General features: G+C 31.9%; 1 protein-coding gene and 1 non-coding gene across 3 annotated transcripts in view; one reads left to right on the forward strand and one right to left on the reverse strand.

The window, feature by feature from the left end:
- Positions 1 to 21,258, reverse strand: part of LOC126733996 (protein mini spindles) — a 65,142-nt gene extending 43,884 nt beyond the window's left edge. For both annotated transcript variants that reach the window (XM_050437506.1, XM_050437513.1), the window contains exons 1-8: positions 21,093 to 21,258; positions 13,630 to 14,026; positions 13,350 to 13,576; positions 13,134 to 13,291; positions 12,689 to 12,915; positions 3,441 to 3,635; positions 3,195 to 3,375; positions 2,879 to 3,139 (exon numbers count right to left, since the gene is read on the reverse strand). In XM_050437506.1, coding sequence (XP_050293463.1) covers positions 2,879 to 3,139; positions 3,195 to 3,375; positions 3,441 to 3,635; positions 12,689 to 12,915; positions 13,134 to 13,291; positions 13,350 to 13,576; positions 13,630 to 14,007 — 1,627 coding nt within the window. In that variant the 5' untranslated portion in view covers positions 14,008 to 14,026; positions 21,093 to 21,258. The remainder of the gene's footprint in view (positions 1 to 2,878; positions 3,140 to 3,194; positions 3,376 to 3,440; positions 3,636 to 12,688; positions 12,916 to 13,133; positions 13,292 to 13,349; positions 13,577 to 13,629; positions 14,027 to 21,092) is intronic.
- On the forward strand, positions 3,898 to 3,979 carry Trnal-aag (transfer RNA leucine (anticodon AAG)). Its single transcript has one exon. It is a non-coding gene; the product is annotated as a tRNA-Leu (tRNA).
- Positions 21,259 to 21,894: the final 636 nt, after the last annotated feature.

Below are 21,894 nucleotides of genomic sequence, written 5' to 3' on the forward strand. Positions count from 1 at the left end.
AATACTTGGATTTACATTTGAGGTTATGTGCCTGGAATCTTTCTCAAAGTTATTTGTGGGGTAATGTAGCAATGAATGATGCCTTCGCTGGCAAGCTCTACAAGAATGTTTGGATGTGCAAACAGATGCAAAATGACCTGGACGTAGGCAATTTGTACATAATTTTAGACGTTTCGCCTCACTGTACTTTTCGCTCACAGGAAGTTTGAGGAATTTCTCACATGCATAGACAAAATGGCTATCTTTACAAACAGGACATTTATTTTCAAAAACGGCATTGGTGAATGTCTTAGGTGTACGATAACTCTTTTGAGGATTTGGATCATGTTTATTTTGCACTTTAAAATCAATTGACTCTAAGAGGTGGCAACGCTCTGTGAGGAATGTAGTGAGGTTAAGGATTGAAGGGCTATCAAAATTCTTGGAATAGATTTCCCATTCCCTACGTGTAAGTTGGCCAAATTTTGAGGTAAGTAGATATATTAAGGGTGTGTCCCAGTTATCCACATTTTCACCTAGATTTTTTAAACATCGATAATGTTTTTGAAAGTTATCTAAGAATTTGCGTAACTGGATATGGTTATCTTCTTTGAGGGATGGCAAGCTGAAAATTGCTTTCATATGAGCATGAATTATGGCCCTTTTATTCTCATAGCGCTCTTTGAGTAAATTCCATGCAACAGCATAGTTGCCATCGGTAGCTGTAAGGGAGCTTATTATCTGGGCAGCATCTCCTTTAAGGGCAGACTGGAGATAGTAAAATTTTTGCACCTTGGGTAATGAGGGATTTTTATCAATAAGAGCCTCGAAGGTTTCATGAAACTGGGTCCATGATTCGTAAGAACCAGAAAACTCTGGTATGGATAATGGAGGTAATTTAGTGGATAAAATACTAGCCATATTATTTATAGGGTTGTTGCTGAGCTCAGGGTGAGTCTCAACGGTTAAACCAGGATTGTTGCTAGCATTTTTGAGGTTGGTGGCTTGTAATATAAGTTTTGCCTTGGAAATTATTGAGAAGTATTTTTCCTCGAAGTCTGATCTGACCTCAGTCTGATCTTGAGCATCAGGCAGTTTGTGCACTAAACAAATGTCTTCGATACCCAATTGAATTTGTTCAAATTCCTGCAAAAGGGAATCAGCAGCTTTAAACCTGGTCTCAATTTGGACGAGGTCTGAAGGAGTTAAAAGCTCGAGTTGGGGTAAGGCATTTAAAAATGTTTGGAAACGAGTTAGAGAGGCTTTCATGTGACCTCTTTTGTTAATGAGGAATCTTATTTCTGCCTTAGCTTTATCTAAAATTTGTTCTGCACTAAGATTTTCCGTCATTTTGATGGTAACTGAGAAAACAATAAAAAGTTTTGCACTTATTTACTTATGCCAAAAAGGAAAAATTAAAGGTTACAAATCTTAAAACAGCAATATAAAAATTAATGGGTTAAACAACCAAGGCTAAACCAAATTTTACAAAACCTGAAAGAGATTAAAAAACACACCAAATAAAATTTAAATTAAATTATTAAATTTTATCATCAATAGTTTAGTAGGCTGGATACAAATATTTTGTTTTTAAGGCTATATATGCAAAAATCTATTTAAAATGCATAACTCAATTCTTAAAAGGGTGAATATGAGAATTTTAATCTTAAAAACATTAAAAACATATAAGTTTAAATAAAAAAAAAATAAGGTTTAGAGCTAAAAATGTAGTTTATAATATGTCAGATAGGTTTTTAGGGTTGAAAGATTTAGTTTATTAAGGGTTATATAAACTCTACATTAAATTATGGTTGCATTTATTGAACTAGGTTAAAATATAAATATAGGTTTCAAGTAAAAATCCACAAAACAGCTTAATTACTGTAGGTTACGAAGGTTAAAATGTAAATAGAAAATAAAAACCAAACTATATAGGTGTAATTAAAACCAACTTGCACAAATCTTAGCTTAATTTGAACAAAACAGCTCATCAAAAACGTTAAGGTAACGTTTTGGAAGTCAGGATGACTCTAGGTTTACTGCTGGCTTTAATTACTTGGGTTATAATTGACTAACCTTTAATTATTGACTTGTTTTCCTGCTACTAGGAACACTGGTTGCTGGAACATCGACGAAAATACACTAAAATATGGGTCGCACTACCATATTTTCCACATCAGGCACGAAGGATCAAAATTTTATGTTAGGTTCCACCCTATTTGATTAGGGATTACGTCGGGTGTTCGACTTGTAGACAGAAAAAGAAAGTCGTGTAATTGGTTACGAGAAATTAATTTATTCTCCTAAGCTTTAACTGGTTAATCGCGGCAATCTCTGATTTTACACTTTACTTTATATACAACTATTTATATTTTATGGATTTTTATAAAAGAGCGCGGAGCCCGGTACATGTCTAATATGCAACCACCTGGTCTAACATATCGCAAAGACTACTCTCCAACGACTGTTTTAAAGGCGAAAACCGAAATTCAGACTCGTTACAACTATTATTTTTTGCATGCCCTACTTCTTTTTTATTACAGGCGGCTCGAACTTATCGCGGGAACCGATCCTTTGACGGCGCGTATTTTTCAGCGCTTTCCGGGTACGAAGCCATAAATCACGAGCACTTCTGCCGAATTAGGGGAATGTCGAGTGATACAAAATGGTATGAGGTATTTAAAACCGTGGGTATGGCGAGCTAACTATTAAAATATAAAAATCTTCTAACAACTTGGAAGAATTCTTAAATGAGAGATCATTAAATATCTTAGAATAAAGCACTACTTTATAATAAAGATATGGAGCAATATCCGTTAATACCTTTTAGTAAAAAATATTAGAAAAAAAACATGAATAACAACACAATGAACTGATAATGATCAAAAATGGTTTTTACCTCCTGGTTTCTTAATAACGGCTTTAGGTGGCGCATTTTCTTTTAAAGCCGCAGAAGTCTTGGCAGGTGCCGTTTGCGGTCTCGTTTTCTTAGGTCCGACCACTTTAACCTCTATGGTGGCCTTGTCATGAAATTCCTTAATTTTATCCATTTTTAATTTATCCTTTTCTAATTCAACTAAAAATTGACCGATAGCGTTTTGCCCAACTAGTTTCATTAGAGTTCCTAAGGCTTCCGCTGAGGATTCTCTTACACCAGGATCTAAATAACATAAATTAATAAATATGTTTTACCGTACAGAATATTCGTTTTTTACCTGACTCGTTCATATTTTTAATTAAGAGTCCCGTAAGGTTTTTCAAGAGTTTTTTATTGACTGAGACAGGTTGAGTTTTTGTAAAAGCTCTAGCCAGAAAAAGTGATACTTCCGATTTTACTGATGGATTTTTGTTATTCATGGCTTCTTGTACATCTTCCAAAATTGCTTCCAGGTTGGTCTAAAAAAATTATGATATTTTAACAATCAGTCGGACATTATTAGCCGAATTACAAAATGCCTTACAGAAAGATATACGGCGTCTATAGCTTCCCTCATTGCCGTAACAACATTCTGTTTTTTTTCTTTAAATTTCTCCAGGATAGTTTGAATCAAAGCACCTGAGTATACTTGGAATCTCTTTTTCAGTCCGTTGGCTAAACCTGCTACACATCTACCTGCCACAGCAACGCACATCACGTTAGAATCCTTTTGTATTACCTATCAGAGAAAAAGCGCTAAAAATATTATCAAACCTAAGGAAAATATACAAGGTTTTTGTAACCAATCCGAGTTCACAAACAAAAATCTTGTTAAAATGAATTCTTACATTCCTAGAATTCATATAATTTTAAATAAAGTGGATAACAATCAGCTCTAATGAGAAATATTTCCGAAGGATAAAAAAGTAATATATAAATTAGTTAAATCTCAATAAGTACGTAACGTACGTAACGTAAGTGCAGTGAGCTGAGTTCTCATCGGTAGCGTGGCCGAGCGGTCTAAGGCGCTGGTTTAAGGCACCAGTCTCTTCGGAGGCGTGGGTTCGAATCCCACCGCTGCCAAGTTTTTTTTTAGTTTTTTATTAATTTTTTTTTTGATATGGAGATCACATCCTTCAATATAAAAATAGTAGTTCGGAAATAAAAGTTTTACGGCTTAAAAATTAGTCTTGAAGAATGCAAAAACATCTAGAAAACCTGAAATTATCCGGGGTGTTCCACGACCCAAAGGATAATTTCAGCTATTTAAAGTGATAATAGGGGACACCTAGGTGTTCAATAATTGAGCGCTTAAATTGATCAATATAAATTTATTGCGCACATACAGGATAGTTTTGTTATTTTTTGCATAAATAAAAAGCACGCCCGCGGAAGTTTGTAAACAAAAAATATAAATTTAGTGTCATGTAATAATTTTTTTTTATTATTTAAATTTATAATAACTGTCACCTAAACTAAACACCTAAATATTTAATTAATTCAATCAAGTAATTAGTATTCAAGTCTTACAAATAAAATAAATAATACGGATACAAAATTTGTTAAAGTATAATTTCAAAATGCTCCACCAACATTTATACAGTTTTCAGCAACTTTTTATGCAAGTTGAAATTGGAATTTCCAACAAATGTGTTAAGGCATCAAGGCAGAATTTAATTTTGTGGGGTATGGTTTTTCCTATCTTGGGATTGATGGAGTTTATATTCCTCCATATTCAAATGGTTTGATTGATCACTCACATTGTAATACTATACAGGTCCATTAGTAATAATTATGCCTCGTCTAAAATAGTACACTTTGCAGGTTATAATATATCTTCTTTCCAGATAGAAAAACAAGGATTATGGTTTGCGTGTAGATTTCCCAGGAAATAATGCTGAAATTCTTTCAGTTTGATGTTTTTAGATTTGTAGCAATTAACTTCTATTCCTGATGCTCGGAATGTATTTTTAGACTTAATTTTTAACCATTATAGGGATATAATATATGTGTTGTTCTTGCAGCTGATTTATTGTTTCCACTAGGTCAGCATCATTTGGCATATTAGTGTGAATTAAAGTATAATTTCAACAATTTTCTGGGAGGCTTTGATTAGCAAGAGATGTTCACTCACTTAACCCTTGAAGAGGCGTCGTTGCTCTTCTTTGACATTATGTATCACGAAGTGTAATTTTTAAGGCGGGAGGTGGAGAAGACATTGCCAATTACAGGAAGGTTTCAAAACAGGCCGATATACCAAAATTGTTGGATGCATTAGTTATTGTTACAACTTATAGGTCTACGTCTACGAATCTGGTGGTTTATGAGTGCCTTGAAGAATGAACATCAGGTTGATCATCGATTTTTTTTTTGGTAAATTAAAAGCCATGGATTTCAGTAAATTTCTTTCAAATGATTGGGCAGCACGCTTACAACACAAAACTTACAACATAATTTTGATGTAGTTGTGGTAACAGAAACTTGGTTACATTCAGAGGTCCCGTCGGATATTTGTGATATACCTGCTTTAAGTATCATTCGTAGGGATCGTCTGCACGGAAGTGGTGACACACAGAGTGTGGTCTGCTAGCGTACGTAAGAAGTAACTTACGATATCAGAGATAAATTTCTATTTTCAATCAATGAAAGCGAAGAATACTTAGTTTTTAAGTTTAAATTATGTAACAAAGCTTATTATATTGCCACGTATTATAGACCACCAAACTCCTCGATGCCTCACTTTCTAAACGATATGGATAATACCTTTTCTTATATCAGTAGTATCATAGATTATTATTACTGTCTGCAGTGGAGATTTTAATATTGATTTTCTTAAAATACCTAACCCAGTTTTAATATGTTTGGATACATACGATTTGGTACAGGTACTTAATGAAACTACAAGAATTGCGGGCAATTCAGAACTTTGAATGCGGATACTATTTCCGACCACAGACTTTGTTTTTGTGATTTCTCAACGCCTAAATTAAAAGCTCCTCCTAAAATAATTTCCTATCGTTGCTTTCATAATTTTAACCCCTTACATTTTAAGAATGACCTATTTTATCTAGATTGGTTTGCAATTATTCGCACAGAAGATATAGATAAAAAAATTAATATTCTTAATTCCTTTATTTATTATCCAATTATTGGATAAAGTAAAAATTAGAAAGGTTACACACCCAAAAGCAGATTGGTTGACGGGGAACGTGAAAATGCTAATGCATGATAGAGATAGAGGTTTACAAAAGCATAAACAATCCAAAAATAATGGTGACTGAGAAACTTACAAACAGCTACGCAATTTGACTGTTGCGGCTATTAGGACAGCAATATTTAACTTTTATTTCAGCTCAAAACAATCCTCGCAAAACTTGGGATGCCTTAAATAATGTAAAAGTTCATTGCAACAACAAAAAACGCATTAATCTACCAATACATCTTTCGGATCCTAAACTCATTAACAATTATTTTTCTCATTTTTTTTTTAAGTTCAAATAATGGCAATTGCAAAAGCAAAATTGGCTTTTACAATGGTAATCTTTTTAAACACCGCAAATTTTTCTTTTAACGTGTGTACGGAGAAAGAGGTTCATGAAATTTGGTTTGCTTTTAAAAGCAACTGTGTCGGATCTTTCATTGAAAATGGTTCAGCACTGTAGTCCCAGAATTGATATATTTATTGTGCATATAATCAACTGCTGTTTAGAAACAAAAAATTTCTCTAAATTGAAAAGGTTCCAAAGGAATTCATTCCTTACCTAAATGTAAGGAACCTAAACATTTTTGTGATTTGAGAATAATAAACATCCTATCAGTGTTGTCAAAGATATTTGAAAAAAAATCTCAAATGCTTAAATATTATGATATAAATAAAATAATACCAGAAAATCAGTGTGGGTTTTGTAAGAACTTCAGTACAGCAACTGCGTTGGCGAAGGTAACAAATGATATTTTTGAAGCCTAGGATAACGGGCTTGCTACACTGCTTATTTTTCTAGACTACTCTTGATACGATTAACCATCAGTTAATGATTTCTAAACTAACATTTTATGGCTTTGATTTACCTGCTCTGGAATTACTTACTTCTCAAAGAATTATAAATTAAAAGTTGCAGAAAATAGGCAAAGCAATAACAATGAGAATAACTTAAAGCACAACTCATTAAAATATTTTAAAGGAAGTGTATAGTCTGCCGACCGTTCGGCTGTTTAGTGTATTCCGCTAGTCTACCGACCGCTTGGTCGGCAAATTATGATACAACCAATACAACACACTATTCTTCCGACCACAGTTTTAAGGTTATGTTTTTGTTTTTGTCAATAAAAACGGTTTTGTTTGAAGTTTGAATTGAAAAAAATTTGACATTTTAAGTCTGTTACCAGGTGCTAAAATGTCACTTTATGAAGTTACTTATTACCTCGGGAAAAAAGTAATAAAAAAATTACACATTTTCTTCCCTTGTATAATAAATAACGATTGTTTGTGTTTCACATTTCAGTACTTTCAAAGAAGGATGTCCAATGAAACTCCGATTAGCATTATCGGAATGTGGCCAATATCTTGTTGCAGCAGAGGTTTTCCTGCAGCATTCTCATGATGTAACAGAGGCTTTATTTAAGTCTCTTCCAAAACAAAGAAAACTTCAAAGTGATGATGTTGAAGAGGTCCAGAAATTGTTGCAAATGAAATGTAACAAAAAACTGTTAAAAGAATATGTTACCAATAAAACTGGAAAAATTGTTACTTTAAGAGATTTAACAAATGTAAATGCCACAAGGTTAAAAGACATAAGAAATGATGATTTAGCAGGATTTGCAGAGTTAAACAAGAATAAAGACTCCACTGTAGAAATTGTAGTGAATGAAAATAATGAGTTAGTAGGGTTATATTATGCTGACAGAGATATGAAAAGATACTTTGAATTTTACCCTGAATTTCTTCTTTATGATGCAACATATAAGTTGAACAATCTAAGAATGCCTCTATATTTACTAATTATTATTGACGGAAATGGACATTTTGAAATAGTGGCCACTTTTTTGATGGCTTCTGAAACAGCTGAAGCAATTAGAAAAATGCTAGAAATTTTTAAGGCATCAAATCCAAATTGTCATATGACCCATACAATCATGACGGATAAAGACATGACTGAAAAAAGGCATTCAGAACTAATATCCAACAGAGGCAATAAGTATATCTGCTGCACAAAGACAAGAATGTTTAAATATTTGTCAAAAAATGGCCTATTCATACACTGAGAGGAATATTTTAAAAACTATGATCTCCTAATAGCATTAAATGTACCAAAGGTTTTAAACTACTTTAATGAATATTGGCATAACATACGAACAGAATGGGTTGAGGGGTTTAAGAAAAGTGCTGTTACCTTTAACAATAGTACAACTAATCACTTAGAGTCTTTGAATCAGAAAATCAAACAAGTTTGCTCGAAATTTAACAATATAAATGCATTTTATGAAGATTTTTTAACGTTCATTAAAATTCTTCGCAGTGAAAAGGATCACGCTGTTCAAATAGTTATAGCCAAAATTCCCGTGACGGATTTTCAAGCAAACTCTGTATCTAAAACTGGTAACACCCTATGCCTTCCATTTTATACAAAGGCAACTTGAGTTAAGCATGAAAGTGGATGTTCTAAATTTAAAAGAATTTAATAATCTAAAATATACAGTGAAAACACGTACATATGGAGAACTCTCTATAACACAAAGTGACTGTCCATGTGGATTTCGAAAGGATATGAATCTGCCTTGCAAACATATTTTTGCAGTAAGGCGAAAAATGGAGTTAAGTCTGTATTGTGAGAACTTAGTTGCCAAGCGATTTCAAAAGTCTCATTACATTAAGAGTCACGCTAATGACTTTGGAGGTGAAAGAGAAAATATGGAAGAAGACCATCCTATTCGGACTATAAAGATTAAAAATCATGTAAAGGTTTTATCTCAGCAACAAAAATACAAAATAGCCATGAATGCATGTCATAAATTAGCCAATGTTGTTTCAGAATGTGGTGCTAAGAAATTTGAGCACTACATTACAGTTATAAATAATCTAGGTAACATGGCGAATCATTACAAAGACGTAATAGTAATAGAACATATTTAATATATGGGTTAGTTATTGTTTGGCTTCTTTCTATTCTACAATAATTCACTGATTTTCTATTTATATTTTAGATATTTTCTCTCCACAATCAAATGCTGGCGAAACCGAGGGCGAAACGGTCTTATGTGATAGTAGTCCTTTAGACTTAACCGACGGCGATGTCCTGGTGAATCAACAGAAAGACGTAGTGGTAGAAGTTATTGAAAATATTGGTAATGTTACTATTTTATTTCCGTAATTCGTTTTAGTATCTATTGTTTTTTCAGAAACTTCAGATCCACAATCAAATATTAAGGAAACAGTCATATATGACTGTTGTCTTTTAGATTTAACCGAACAGAACAACGTAGTAGAAGTTATTAAAAATATAGGTATATGTTATTACTATTTTATTCCAGCAAGTCGTTTGACGGTCTATTGATTTTTTATAGAAACTTCATATCCACGATCAAATGAGAAATTAGATTTATTGGAAATGGGGAATCAACATAACCCAGTAGTGGCAGAAGTTATGCATAATAAAGGTATATGTTATTATGTCATTTGTCAGTTATTTTTATAAGTATTTATTTGCTAATCACTTTCCAGAAACTTCATACTAACAATTAGATGCTGACATGAACATGAATATGATTATTACAAATAATGAAATAAACTCATCAGAACTATCAGAAGGTAATAATCTTGAAAAGTGCAATCAATTGTGCAACGTAAAATTGCCTCTCAAAATGAAAAGAAGACGCTGTCCTAGGGGCATTAGTACCACCTTTGTGGGTCTGAGGAAGAAACGTGAAAAGTGACAAAAAAGTATTAAGTTTGTAATTATTGTTTTTATTACTTTCATGTTAAATAAATAATAATTTTTACATTATTACGTATTAATAATTTTTTAATAGTTTTTTACTCAATAAAAATTGACATTTCCTATAAACTTTTTATAAGCAAGCATCTTTCGTTCTGTTTGTTTTTTTTTTGTTATGTTTCGAGTGCGGTCGGCAGAATAATAGTTTTGTATATTCCGCCGACCAAGCGGTCGGTAGACTACCGGAATACACTAAACAGCCGAACGATCGGCAGACTATACACTTCCTATTTTTAAATGTAGTGAGTAAAGTAAGAGCAAAAAAAGATGAAAAAAATTAAATCCTCTTAATTTAGTTTTTTTTTACTAACTTCTTCAGGCAAGCCAAATAATTCTTTTATATTATTTATAATGGGGCAAAGTATAATAGAAATGATGGTGTTGCTATTTTTGTAAAATTCAATTTAACTTTTAATATTAATCACGTCTTAATAAACAATTTTAAAAATGTTACTTTAAGTGAGATCAATTTAAAGAAAGATCCCGTAGCGTGAAAAGCACTTACATAACCCCTAATACAAACACCTTTTTCTGGATGACTTCCCGTTGAAATCATTTTATTTAAGTCCAATGCAAGAAAATGAATATGAAAATGTCTTAAGGAGAGATTAATGCAAAACATTTTTGCAAAGTAAATCTTAGTTTCGAAACGATAATACACTTGAAAGACAAGAATTAGTAAACAACTTTGTTTGAGTTTAACATGTGCACAGGGGCAAGTGTTGTATTTACAAACATATTCATTGATTCTCTGCTGTCAATTTTGCACACATTTTCAAAAGAAGAAATTTGCAGCTATATATCAACGCATATAATAATGTTAATTTAATTTATTAGTGTTAGATTTTGGATTAAAAATAAAAAGTAGAAATAAGGATTGGAAAAGGTGATTCAAGCCGATCTTTTTACAAGTAAATACCGATACTGTCATAACATCATGATGTCATCATAAACGTAAAATAATAAAAACCTATTAAGAAATGCATAATAATTATAAAATATTTATTTTCCATATAAATGCTTTTTATTAGATAGATACCTACTCTAATGAAGTACTTTAAAAAAAACGTATAAACAGTTCATAAACGATAATATTGTCAATAATGTAAAGCATAATCTATTATTAAAAAGTATTGATCATATAAATATTTTTTGACGGCATCGCTGGTAAAGATTCCTTATGTCGGTGAAATCAAGAATACGATCAAGCGGCGTTGCAATGAAAATTAGTTACACCACTTCTCATAACGCATGCTTCATCTGTAAACAAAATTTGCTTAGCAAAATTTAAGTTTTGTTGGCTGTTTTCATTGACAAATTATTAGAAGGCCAACCGTTGTTCAAAATCGGTAGGCAAAAGATCTTGCGCCTTTTGAATGTGGTATGGATAAAGCTACTGTTCTTTGAACCACATCCTTAGATGCTCGTACTTCTGAACCTAAGCGTCTGGTGCTTAATGTAGGATCTTCACGGATTCTTTCCAAAATTTGTTCCTCCATCTTAGGAGTCCTTATCATATGGTGCCGTCCATAATTGACAGTTACAGGACTAACACTACCGGTTTCGCGAAGGCGTCTCTCAATAGCAGCAAATGTTTGATGATTGGTATACGCCGATCTGGAAATCCTTGTCCATATACCCTGACACTTTCTTGGCTATTTCCTTCACAATACCCAAAAACTAATAACATATCCGTTATTTCTGCAAAACTGTCCTTTCAGCCAATTTTTTATTTATTTTCGCACTAGCAAATTCTCACTGAAACACTTATCCTAACAAGCAATGCTTTTTTCTTCCGAACATATTGGTAATAACGAAAATCCTTTACAATAAAAATATTTGTTCATTATTACTTTTCTACACATACATACAAGTTTAAAAAAAAAAATCAGTTGGCACTAATTACTGACTGAATTTCATTACTTAAGCTCATAACTTAATTTTTTTTTCTTTAAGTTCGGATGCGGCTTTAAAGACTAAAATACGAAATATCTTGGTAATAGTTAATTTTAGCGGGTTCTAACAAGAGTACCTTTTTTACCGAAAAACGTTTCAAGAAATTGTTCCGTTTACAAAAAATAAATAAAACGGCGATTTTAGCTAATCAACAGTGCAGTGTGGAGCGCCGTCCATCGACAGCAGTCAAAAGATGCCCATTTTCGAATTTCTCATACTTTAAAAAACCGCTAGATACCAATTTTTAAAGTAATATGTGGCAAAATTTTTAAAAAATAAAAAAAAATTATAAACGACTCTTATTTTTTAAATTTAACATCCTACAACTAAGCAAAGAATATGCCCTAGATTTTGTACAGATCACCCTGTATAAGAGAGTTTCTCATAAGTGAGGAGGCGGGGATTGGTAGAGATAAGTTGTTTACTTGAGTATTATGAATAGTGCAGGATGGTGGACTAACGGACTTATGGATGTAGCAGTTTCGAATATAAAAAGTGAGAAAATGGTTTAAATTTTTTCAGCTACAAAAAGAAGTTTACAAGAGACTCTCAAACGACGATTAGATTTGTTTTTAAAATCACCTAGGAATTGGGCATACATACCCTCATGGTCTGATATATCCTATATGAATATACTTATATATAATAATAAAAGAATACAGGGTTTTACAAATTCGTGGAAGTATGGCGACATATCTCATTAATTATTGGAGATACCATGTGAGGTCAAATATGATGAGTTTTTAATTTTTAAATATTCACTTTTATCAAATATGACAAATTTTTGGAATTCATTTTTTATTACTTTATAAAATAACCTAAACACATTTCAATTTCTGCTTACCTTTTTCAATGCCCTTACTAGATCCCCATAATCACCATTCTCCAATTTTTGATTCTTAGTTAAATTTTCTATGGCCTCTAGTGCTGTCTTCCTATCTTGCCATTTCTTGCTTTCAACATTATCATAAAAATCTTTAGGAATTTCGGAAAGAATATCGACTGGATTTGCTAGTTCGTATGGATCTAATTCTGGTGGTGCACTGTCATCATCTACTTCATCATCCTCTTCTGAAAAAATTAACATTTCATTAAGGTTTGGCCTATAACAATTAAATTAAAATTAGGACAGCATTAAATCATTAACATAGCTAATTAGTTTTGACCTTCTTATGTCTCCTCAGGCCAGCTGACTGTTATCTATGAAAGAATCCAACCCTAATAATAATAATATCCAACCTTTAATTAAATAAAACCTGTGCCACCATTGTTAGTGATTAAACACATACCATTAGTTTCTTGCGCTTGTGCAGCTAATGTCTCTTGTTTCTTTTGTTGAGATCGAATATACCGACTCGGCGAAACCTTTTGACCCTCAACTTTGGAAAATTCCGTCTCTAACTCAGTCAGTTGAATAGGTTGTAGATTGGCCGATTGTAAATGGTTCCTAAATCAAAAGATAATAAGCAACAGGCGATTTAAAAAGTTATTATTGAATTATACACCTTAAGCCAGGTCCCATCCACTTATAGAGTTCAACAACCATTGATTTGGCCTCATCACGAACATTTTTATCCCTATCAGAGAGTAACACCCCAATTCTTTTAATCATAAGCTTTGGGCTAATAATCTTCACACCAAAATATCTTAAAGATGTGGTTAAAGCTTGAATGCATGCTGCTACTATTTTGGGATTTTTCTGTTCTGTGCCTTTCATCAACTCTTCTTGAACCTATATATTAGATACTTTAAATAAACCACATAGACAAATCAAAAAATACTTACAGCTTCATATTTTTCTATTTCCACATACATTAAAATAACTTGCAAAGCAAGTTCTCTGGTTTTAGTCTTTGGAGCAGCAATGCATTTGGTCACAATTCCACTCATAACTTCGGAAACTGTTTTTCCGGCATGCGCATAATTTTCAACGTAAGCCAGGGTAGCTTCCAAACCCTTTTCTTGTCCCATAGCATTGCTATCCGTTACAAATTTCTTAACAAGACCTAAATATTTTCCGTATTCGGAAGACTTGTCGTCGTTTAGTTGTCTAAATAATTTCGTTACTTCTTCATAGCCGCATACCCGGGCCTTCCAAAGTTTGTGTACGCATTTATCTTCTGCAGGCAAGTTTTTATATTCTTGCTCATTTTCGTCACCCATTGTTACAGGTAACTTACATCTGTAAGAAAGATCATACATATTAATATGGTAGTATTTTCTTAAGCTTGGTTAAAAAAATAAATTTGTCTTGACAATAAACCAGATATGGAATTAAATTTTATGTGTTTGTTTTAGTAGAAAACTTTGAAGTTTGGTATGCACAGGACAAACACCATCCCCCTACCAATAAAAAATGCAGTTGGGACAAACAAGCCTGAAGTTTATAAAAAAAAAATTAATTTAAAATAAAACTTTGTTAGGGCAAATATACAAATTTTGCCCAACTGACTTAAATAATCTAGATTGTTCGAATTTTTAAGTTATATTCCAGTTTAGCAATATATTTTTTAAGGCAAAAGTATACACCTAGAATATACTATCCCTATACACACTAAGGAATGCTAAGGTTCCCTCATAAATCAAATCAAATCAGCTTTTTAGCTTCAACATAACATTGTGTTACATGGGACAATGGGGTCCTCTTTTCTTTTTCAATCATTTGTTTCAATCATAGCTGATTCAGTTCGGGAAATTTTTAGCCAGTTTCGTTTTTTAAGACATGATACAGATGTGAAGTGACAGAAATGACACAGTGATAGAAGGTAGAATGGGCTCTAGAGCCTCTTTGCCGAAGTAAGACAGTAGGTTTTTTTTTAGAATTATTATTTCATTTGGCAAGTTTGACAACATTGGCAATGCTGAGACTACTTTTCACCACACTATTGTTTTAATTGACACGGTTTGTGGTTCAATTTACGTTACTTTATATTTTATCTTGTGCTTATTGATACTGGTCCTGGGAGTGAAAAAAATCAGAAAATGCGTGGACTTGACTAAAGGTGCTAAAAAATTGGGTAAAATGAAGAGTTGTGGCGGAGATGAGTTAGGCAAACTAAAACAACACATCAGCTTTATATCACATAAATCGGCTATGATAAATTCACATAGTCACTTTGGAAAAATTGCAAAAAAAATCATTGGCTATAAAAATACTACTTAACGTTGCAAAAAATCTAGCTTATCGAGATCTGGCATTTCGAGGAAATGATGATTTGGATAGAAATTTTGTTTAAGTACTCAGACTTGCCATAATTTCACTTTTAACAAAATGGTTAGATGACATAAAGAAAAGACCATACCATACTATGTGAGTTATTTAAGTGGCAGATTTCAAAATGAACTGATAGAATGTGTTAAAAATATAGTTAAAAAGATAAAGGAGACATTACAACCACAAACCAGATGCAAGCAACAAGGACATTTGATGTGTAGCTGTACTCACTGTCAACAGCATGGGTAGGCCAAAAGAAAGATTATTAGGTGTTAGGTAGTAACAGATATAAAACAGGTGAAGGCAATGCTACAGATAAAATTGAAATGTTAGCAACAATAAAATTGACTTATCCAAACACGACTTTTCATTGACATTTCAATCCTATGACTTTGCTTCTGCAATGTCTGAAAAAGTTAAAGGGACTCAATAAAAAATATAGAAAAATGTAGGTTATTATGTTCCCTATATATGCTCCCAGACACACCACAGAAACATTCCAGTTGAGCATAGCTGCTCTTACAGCAGATACCTTTAACATATTGGAGGACTTCTACATACTTTTTAGTTTTCACATAAAAAGAGCAAAATGACTTAGATCTAAATTAGTGGAGGTTAAAAATGCTATTGGTTTAAAAGGTTTGGACACCAAACACACAGCCAAAGCTGAAAGTTTAAAACATATAAAGACATTGTATGAACCCCTTGTTGACATAATTAGAGACCGATTGAACTATAAAACAAGGCCTATAGCATTGCAATTAAAAAAAAGAGTTTAAACTCATTTGATTTTCTCAGGATCAAATCAATCAAGAAAGATCAAGATCAAATTGAATAAGATAATAATAAGTATTAAAGTGTTGAAAAACTGGATATTGACAGAGATCAAGAATTTATAAAATACTACAGAAGACCAGAACAGCCAAAAAGGCTAGATACCTAGGAAAACTCTCAAGGAACTCTTCTGCAGATTTTAATTTTAGTAGTTTCTAGATTTTTCCTGACAACTTTTGTTAAACAAATTTATTCTCTCTCGAAGAAAAATCTGAAAAAATGGTTTATAGACAATAAAATGTCTCTTCATATTTGCAAGTATCAAGTTACTTTACTTGTAAAACTAACCCTATAATATATGATTACAAGCTATCTGACACCGTCATTCACAGAAAAGCAGAATGCCAATATATATAGAACTAGGTTTTATCATCAGAAATTCTGGGAATTTTAATGCTATTATTAAATTATTTAATGAATGCAATAGTTCAACCACATGAGTATGAGCTATAATTGGGTCACCTGAAGAAAAGTTCATAAGAACAACATAGAAAAAAATTCAAAAAAAAAGCTTTTTAAAGTACCTTTTTGTAAAAAAGTGTAATAATTACTCATATATGGTGTCCTGATATCAGAATATGCTAAGTACTTGTAATGTGGCATCCTTCAGCCAAAGAAGAGACTTTGTCATGGCACAGTATAAAGAACAAGACAGTAGGTTCACTCTCTTGCGGCCGTTTGAAGTAGGGACTTCTAAACAGTGCCGACTTTTTTTACCCGGTCGTAAATCATTATTTAGTTTCGGCGGCATTCCTTTACGATACGGGGGGTGTTTGAAACATTTTTAATAAGGAATATTTTCATACGTCGCGGCGGGCAGCGTGTAATACTACCTACCTAATATTACATACACTTAATTAATAATAACTTCGTTAATATAGCCATTTATTAAATATTTAATAAAATTTACATAATAATGTGATAACAACACTCAGCATATGGAGCTCGGTAACAGTGAAATATAAAAAGGCAGTTAAATAAAAAAAACTTATTAAATGCCTAATTATTTGCTTTTAAAATAGGGGATGAAAGAACAAACCACTAAAATTAAAATAAAATGAAAATAGGTGTTTTACAACCTAGAATTCATATAAATATGCAAGATAAATATAGTTTTACATTGGTGATTATAGTACACATCAATATTTTGAAACTTAAACCCTTAAAAACCACCCTTAATGATGAAAAAAATGCAGTTTTAAGTATAGTTAGACGGTATAAGTGGCTAAAATTTATATCATTCAAATGATTGTAATGCAACTAATAATAAATCGGATAGCTTTCACTATTAAAAACCACCACTAATAACAGAATATTACCAACAATTTTGCATTTTTTTAGATTAAAATCACGATTTAAAAAAAAAATTTACTCTTAATCGCTGATACTTTTTGAACATATTATTGGTACCTATATATAGTCCATTGTACAAGGCTACGCTTTAATTTTTTAAATAAATACATAATTTTTTTTTGATAAATTTTTTTAAAACTGCAATTATTTTTAATTTATTTCTTACTTTTTTAATTTTTATGCTAATGACTTACAATCAAGTTTATTTTTAAAGTTTTTGGTAGTACATACTTGAAAAAATGTGCTAGATATTTGTCTAAAAACCGTTTTTTTTTTAAATTATTTCACGTTATTATTTTACGTCATTATATTTTGTTATCTAAAAAAAGGGGTTATGTTCACACAGTTGTATCTTAGCGCCTATAGCACCTAGATAAATCAAACAAAAGCCAATCTTTTGTTTTTAAACCAACTTTTGTTTATTAGATTTTTTTGTAGAATCTTAATTTTCCGAGATATTTAAGAAATACTGAAGAAAAGCGTGTATTTTTTTCTGTAAACTAATCCATTTTTATTTAAAAAAAAATGTATATCCCCTTTTACTCCTGCAGCCATCTACGCAACATATCGCCGGCATTTTTAAAGTACAAAATTTCCGCACAACGCTATTATAGTTCTAATATTGAAGACGCCCCTGTATAACGCAGTCGCCACCGGGCAGCAAAAAAGAGTAGCATCAGAAAGCGAGTGAGAAAGGCAACATTTTGGGCGGCGCTTAGAGTGATCCTTCTATTCTAGTTTATGTTCGGTGGTCATGGACAGTCTGTGATATTTACATATAACTTAGTAATCTACATTGAATTAATAAAATTGAGTTTAATATTCCTAAGTTATATGGAGACCTAAAATGTCAATGTATTTAATGTAATTTTCGCCAGTTGTTCACCCTCTAATAACATGTTAAATAAATGCAATAAAGTAATCCAGATAGTGCTTAATATGCAAATATGTATAACGATCACCTGCTGGGATGTAATTGTCCTCCTTAAGGTTTTTAATTTTTAATAATTTTTGAAGTCTTTAATTGTTTTACTCTGTTTTTTTTACACAGTTATATTTTTTTACACAGGTACTAGTTTTAGATGTATCTAGTTGGTAGGCACTCCCTCATTTTAAGTTCATTTATTTGTTTTTCAATGGCCGAGCTAGTTTTTCAGCATTACCATTGACAAATGTTCAACTTAAGCCAGTATAAAGTTTATTTTATCCTACTGCTTTGAAGATTAAGATCTCAAGCTAGATCATTAAGATGTATTACTAAATGTTTATTAGGTGTAATCAGATTTCTTCAGATAGTGCTGTATATAATTTAAAAAATAGTTTAATATTTATTTATTTATTTATTATTACAGCATCAACAGCAAATAGCCAATTACAGATACTGAAATTACCTAGAACTAATAAATTCAAAATAATCAGAAGCACTAGTAAACAATACAAAATCCTTATAGCTCTTTGAAAATGATCTAAATACCTACTAATACAGGAACTAATGTAACTATTAAAATATATAAATTATTTTTATATATTTAAATCCTGCATCTGAGAAGCATCATTTATACTTCTAGTAAAACTTTCTAAGCTTATCAAATCTATGTCCAAGTCACTAGCATGGATATTAAAAGAGAATTGCAGCATTGAAAGCATTTCTGGAGAGTTAATTTTATTTGTTAAGATTTTATACATATACACTAGGCAAATTTTTTGGTGTCTATTTTCCAGGAAGAGCATATTAAATTCCTGCAATAACAATGAATGGTTAAGGCTCTGCCTTAGATAATATCCATACTTTTTGAAAAACATGTATTTCAGAAATTAATGTTGTACATGCTTTATAGTATTAGTCCACACCCCATATTGTGGTGACTATATAATGCTACCTTACTCCAATACTGTCAACAACAGACTGTTAAACAATTTTAGACAACACTCAACACTAAAATCCTTGGTAGATGTGACGATAAATCCCATTGTTCTATGTACTTTCTTTACAAACTCAACAATGTTGTCTGTAAAAGTCAAATTACAGTCCACAATAATACCCAAGTCTTTCTCATGCTTACAGTCTACATACTGGTTATATCATTAATGCTATATTCACATTTAAACACATTTTTATTACAAGTTAGAGACATAGAACAACACTTTTTTTTATTAAAACTAAAATCATTTAAGTTACACCAGTCTAAAACACTTTGTAAATTTCTTTGCAAAACATGACAATCCTCTGGTGTACTAATTTCCATATACATTTTAAAATCAGCAAAACATATGGCTTTTGAATTACCTATAGCATACAATATGGCATTTATAGCAATTAAAAACAAAAGGGGTCCCAAATTGGATCCTTGGGGAACTCCAAAGGTACTAGTATAAATATTAGACTTTGCACCCCTGACTTCAACATATTGCTGTGTATCAGTTAAATAAGAAATTATTAATTTTATTAAAATATTTGTAATATTACTTTTATAGAGAGATTTTACTATGTGACTATGTTTCACTCTGTCAAAAGCCTTCTCCATATCAGTATATATTACATCAACTTGGTTTTTCTTATTAAAGGCATCATGTACAAACTGGCAAAATGTTATTAAGTTAGCCAATGTAAACTTTTTTGATTGTCCAATATACTATATTTTACTTTATCATATAGTCTATCAAACAATACAATTTCAAAGACTTTAGATACAGAGTTTAGTATAGAGTAACTGGTCGATAATTTATTATTTCATTCCTGGCACCTTCTTTTAATATTGGAATGAATTTACTTATATGCCAGGCTTTAGGGTATGTTGAAGTTTGTAAACAGAGGTTAAAAATATGCAAAAAAGGCTTTACTAAGAAATCAACAGAACCCTTAATAATATATCCAGGAACACCATCAGATCCAACAGATCTGTTTCCTTTCAATTTCTTAATGGCATTCCTAATCTCTGTTTCTGTGAAAGCTGTATGTCAGTTGAAAAAACAGAACAAAAATACTGGGCGAACAAGTTTGCAATGTTTTTAGCTCCATTTACAGAGAGGTTGTTATAAGTCATTTAGCATCATTTTTAAAAGTACGAATAAAAGACCAGAAAAATTTGGGATCTCTGTATACGTGCTTCTTTCAGTGTTAGTTTTATATTCTGCATATGCTCTTTTCATACTTGATTTAGTGAATTAATATAAAAAAAGCATATAAATAGTGAATTAATCATAGCATCATGATACAAGGCCAAAGAAGCTCTAAAGAGAAGCAGCTCCTGAATCATTAAAGCATTACAGCATTAAAAATTCACAAACAGTGCAGCAAACTTAACGTTCACTTAATTAAAACATTAACAATGAAAGTCTCTTTTATTCAACATTTAACTGAAATTCTAAATAAATATTTGAATGTTGGATGATTAGGTAAGAGTGCCAGAGTTTATTATTCACTTTATGACTTCAAGACCAAAGGGGAAGCTTCTTGGAATGACAGACTGCCTAATGAATCAGTTAATAATCAGTAATAATAGCAGGAACTTCTACACAAAATAAGGTTTTACAAATTGTTCCAGAGTCTTACTATATAGGATCAGCTAAGGGAGAATGAAAAATTTAGATCAGAAGGCTTAGGTATTACTCCTAATATTCCTAGGCCTCAATGTCCTAATAGCTGAGTTCTTTGTATAAATAATAAATTAATACGCCTGAAATATCTAACTACGTACTTGCGGCGTTTCGAATTAAGTTAATTAGTAGGTATGCCATAATCTGGGAGCTATAAACCCCAATGCATATCCTAATGAAACAAATCCAAAAATGGAATAGACAAATGCATAGAAAACAAGATGGGGTTTAATCTGGAATTTTCTCTTACCTGCTATTAAAAGGCTATATGGTAAGTGGTCCTAGCACGTGTAACAGTTAAAAACAGAAATATTTGAACGGAAAATGTCCACTTTTTTTGTCTTGGATTCCACTAAATTCTACCAAAAAAAAAAACAACGTTCGATCCTTAAATGTCAAATATTTAAAATTTGACGTTTCCCGTTGAAAGGAACGTCAAGGCCACAGAGGCAATGAAGGCATTGACAGACAGACGCTGATGACAGGTAGTGAGGACGCAGAAGTAGCTTTAAAGGCGCGTATACATTGAACGGAACGCGCACGCCACACCAAGGCCCTGATTCTAATTAATACTTCGACCGAAAACAGTTTGAAATAAATATGGCGACGTCGAAATGCGACTTTGCGAGCCTTGGGGATTTTGACTGAATTATGGATATGACGTCATCGAATTTTGACTAATCGAAATTAATTTCAACTTGAAGAAAGTGGTTGAAATTTTCTAGTCGAAATTATAGAACGGAATTAGTCAACTGTCAGACGTCTATTATTATTGTTTGAGTATTCTGGGGAAAAAGTTAAAGTAGAAATTCTCATTACGGATATTATTTACTAAACTTAAAAGTTATTTTTGTGGTTAGACATAAGTAGGGTCCGTTAAAGTTACAGGAACGTCTAAAAACCGATTTTTTTTTGAACATTTTTAAAACGTTAAGTTTGGACCTTTTATTGATAAAAAAGTGAGGATGAAGTAACAAATGCAAAATTTAAAAATTTTAAAGGATTTTCTACTTACGTATAATTTACAATTACACCCGGCTTAACTACACTCT

Source organism: Anthonomus grandis, chromosome 1, assembly GCF_022605725.1.
Source record: "Anthonomus grandis grandis chromosome 1, icAntGran1.3, whole genome shotgun sequence".
Lineage (NCBI taxonomy): Eukaryota > Metazoa > Arthropoda > Insecta > Coleoptera > Curculionidae > Anthonomus > Anthonomus grandis.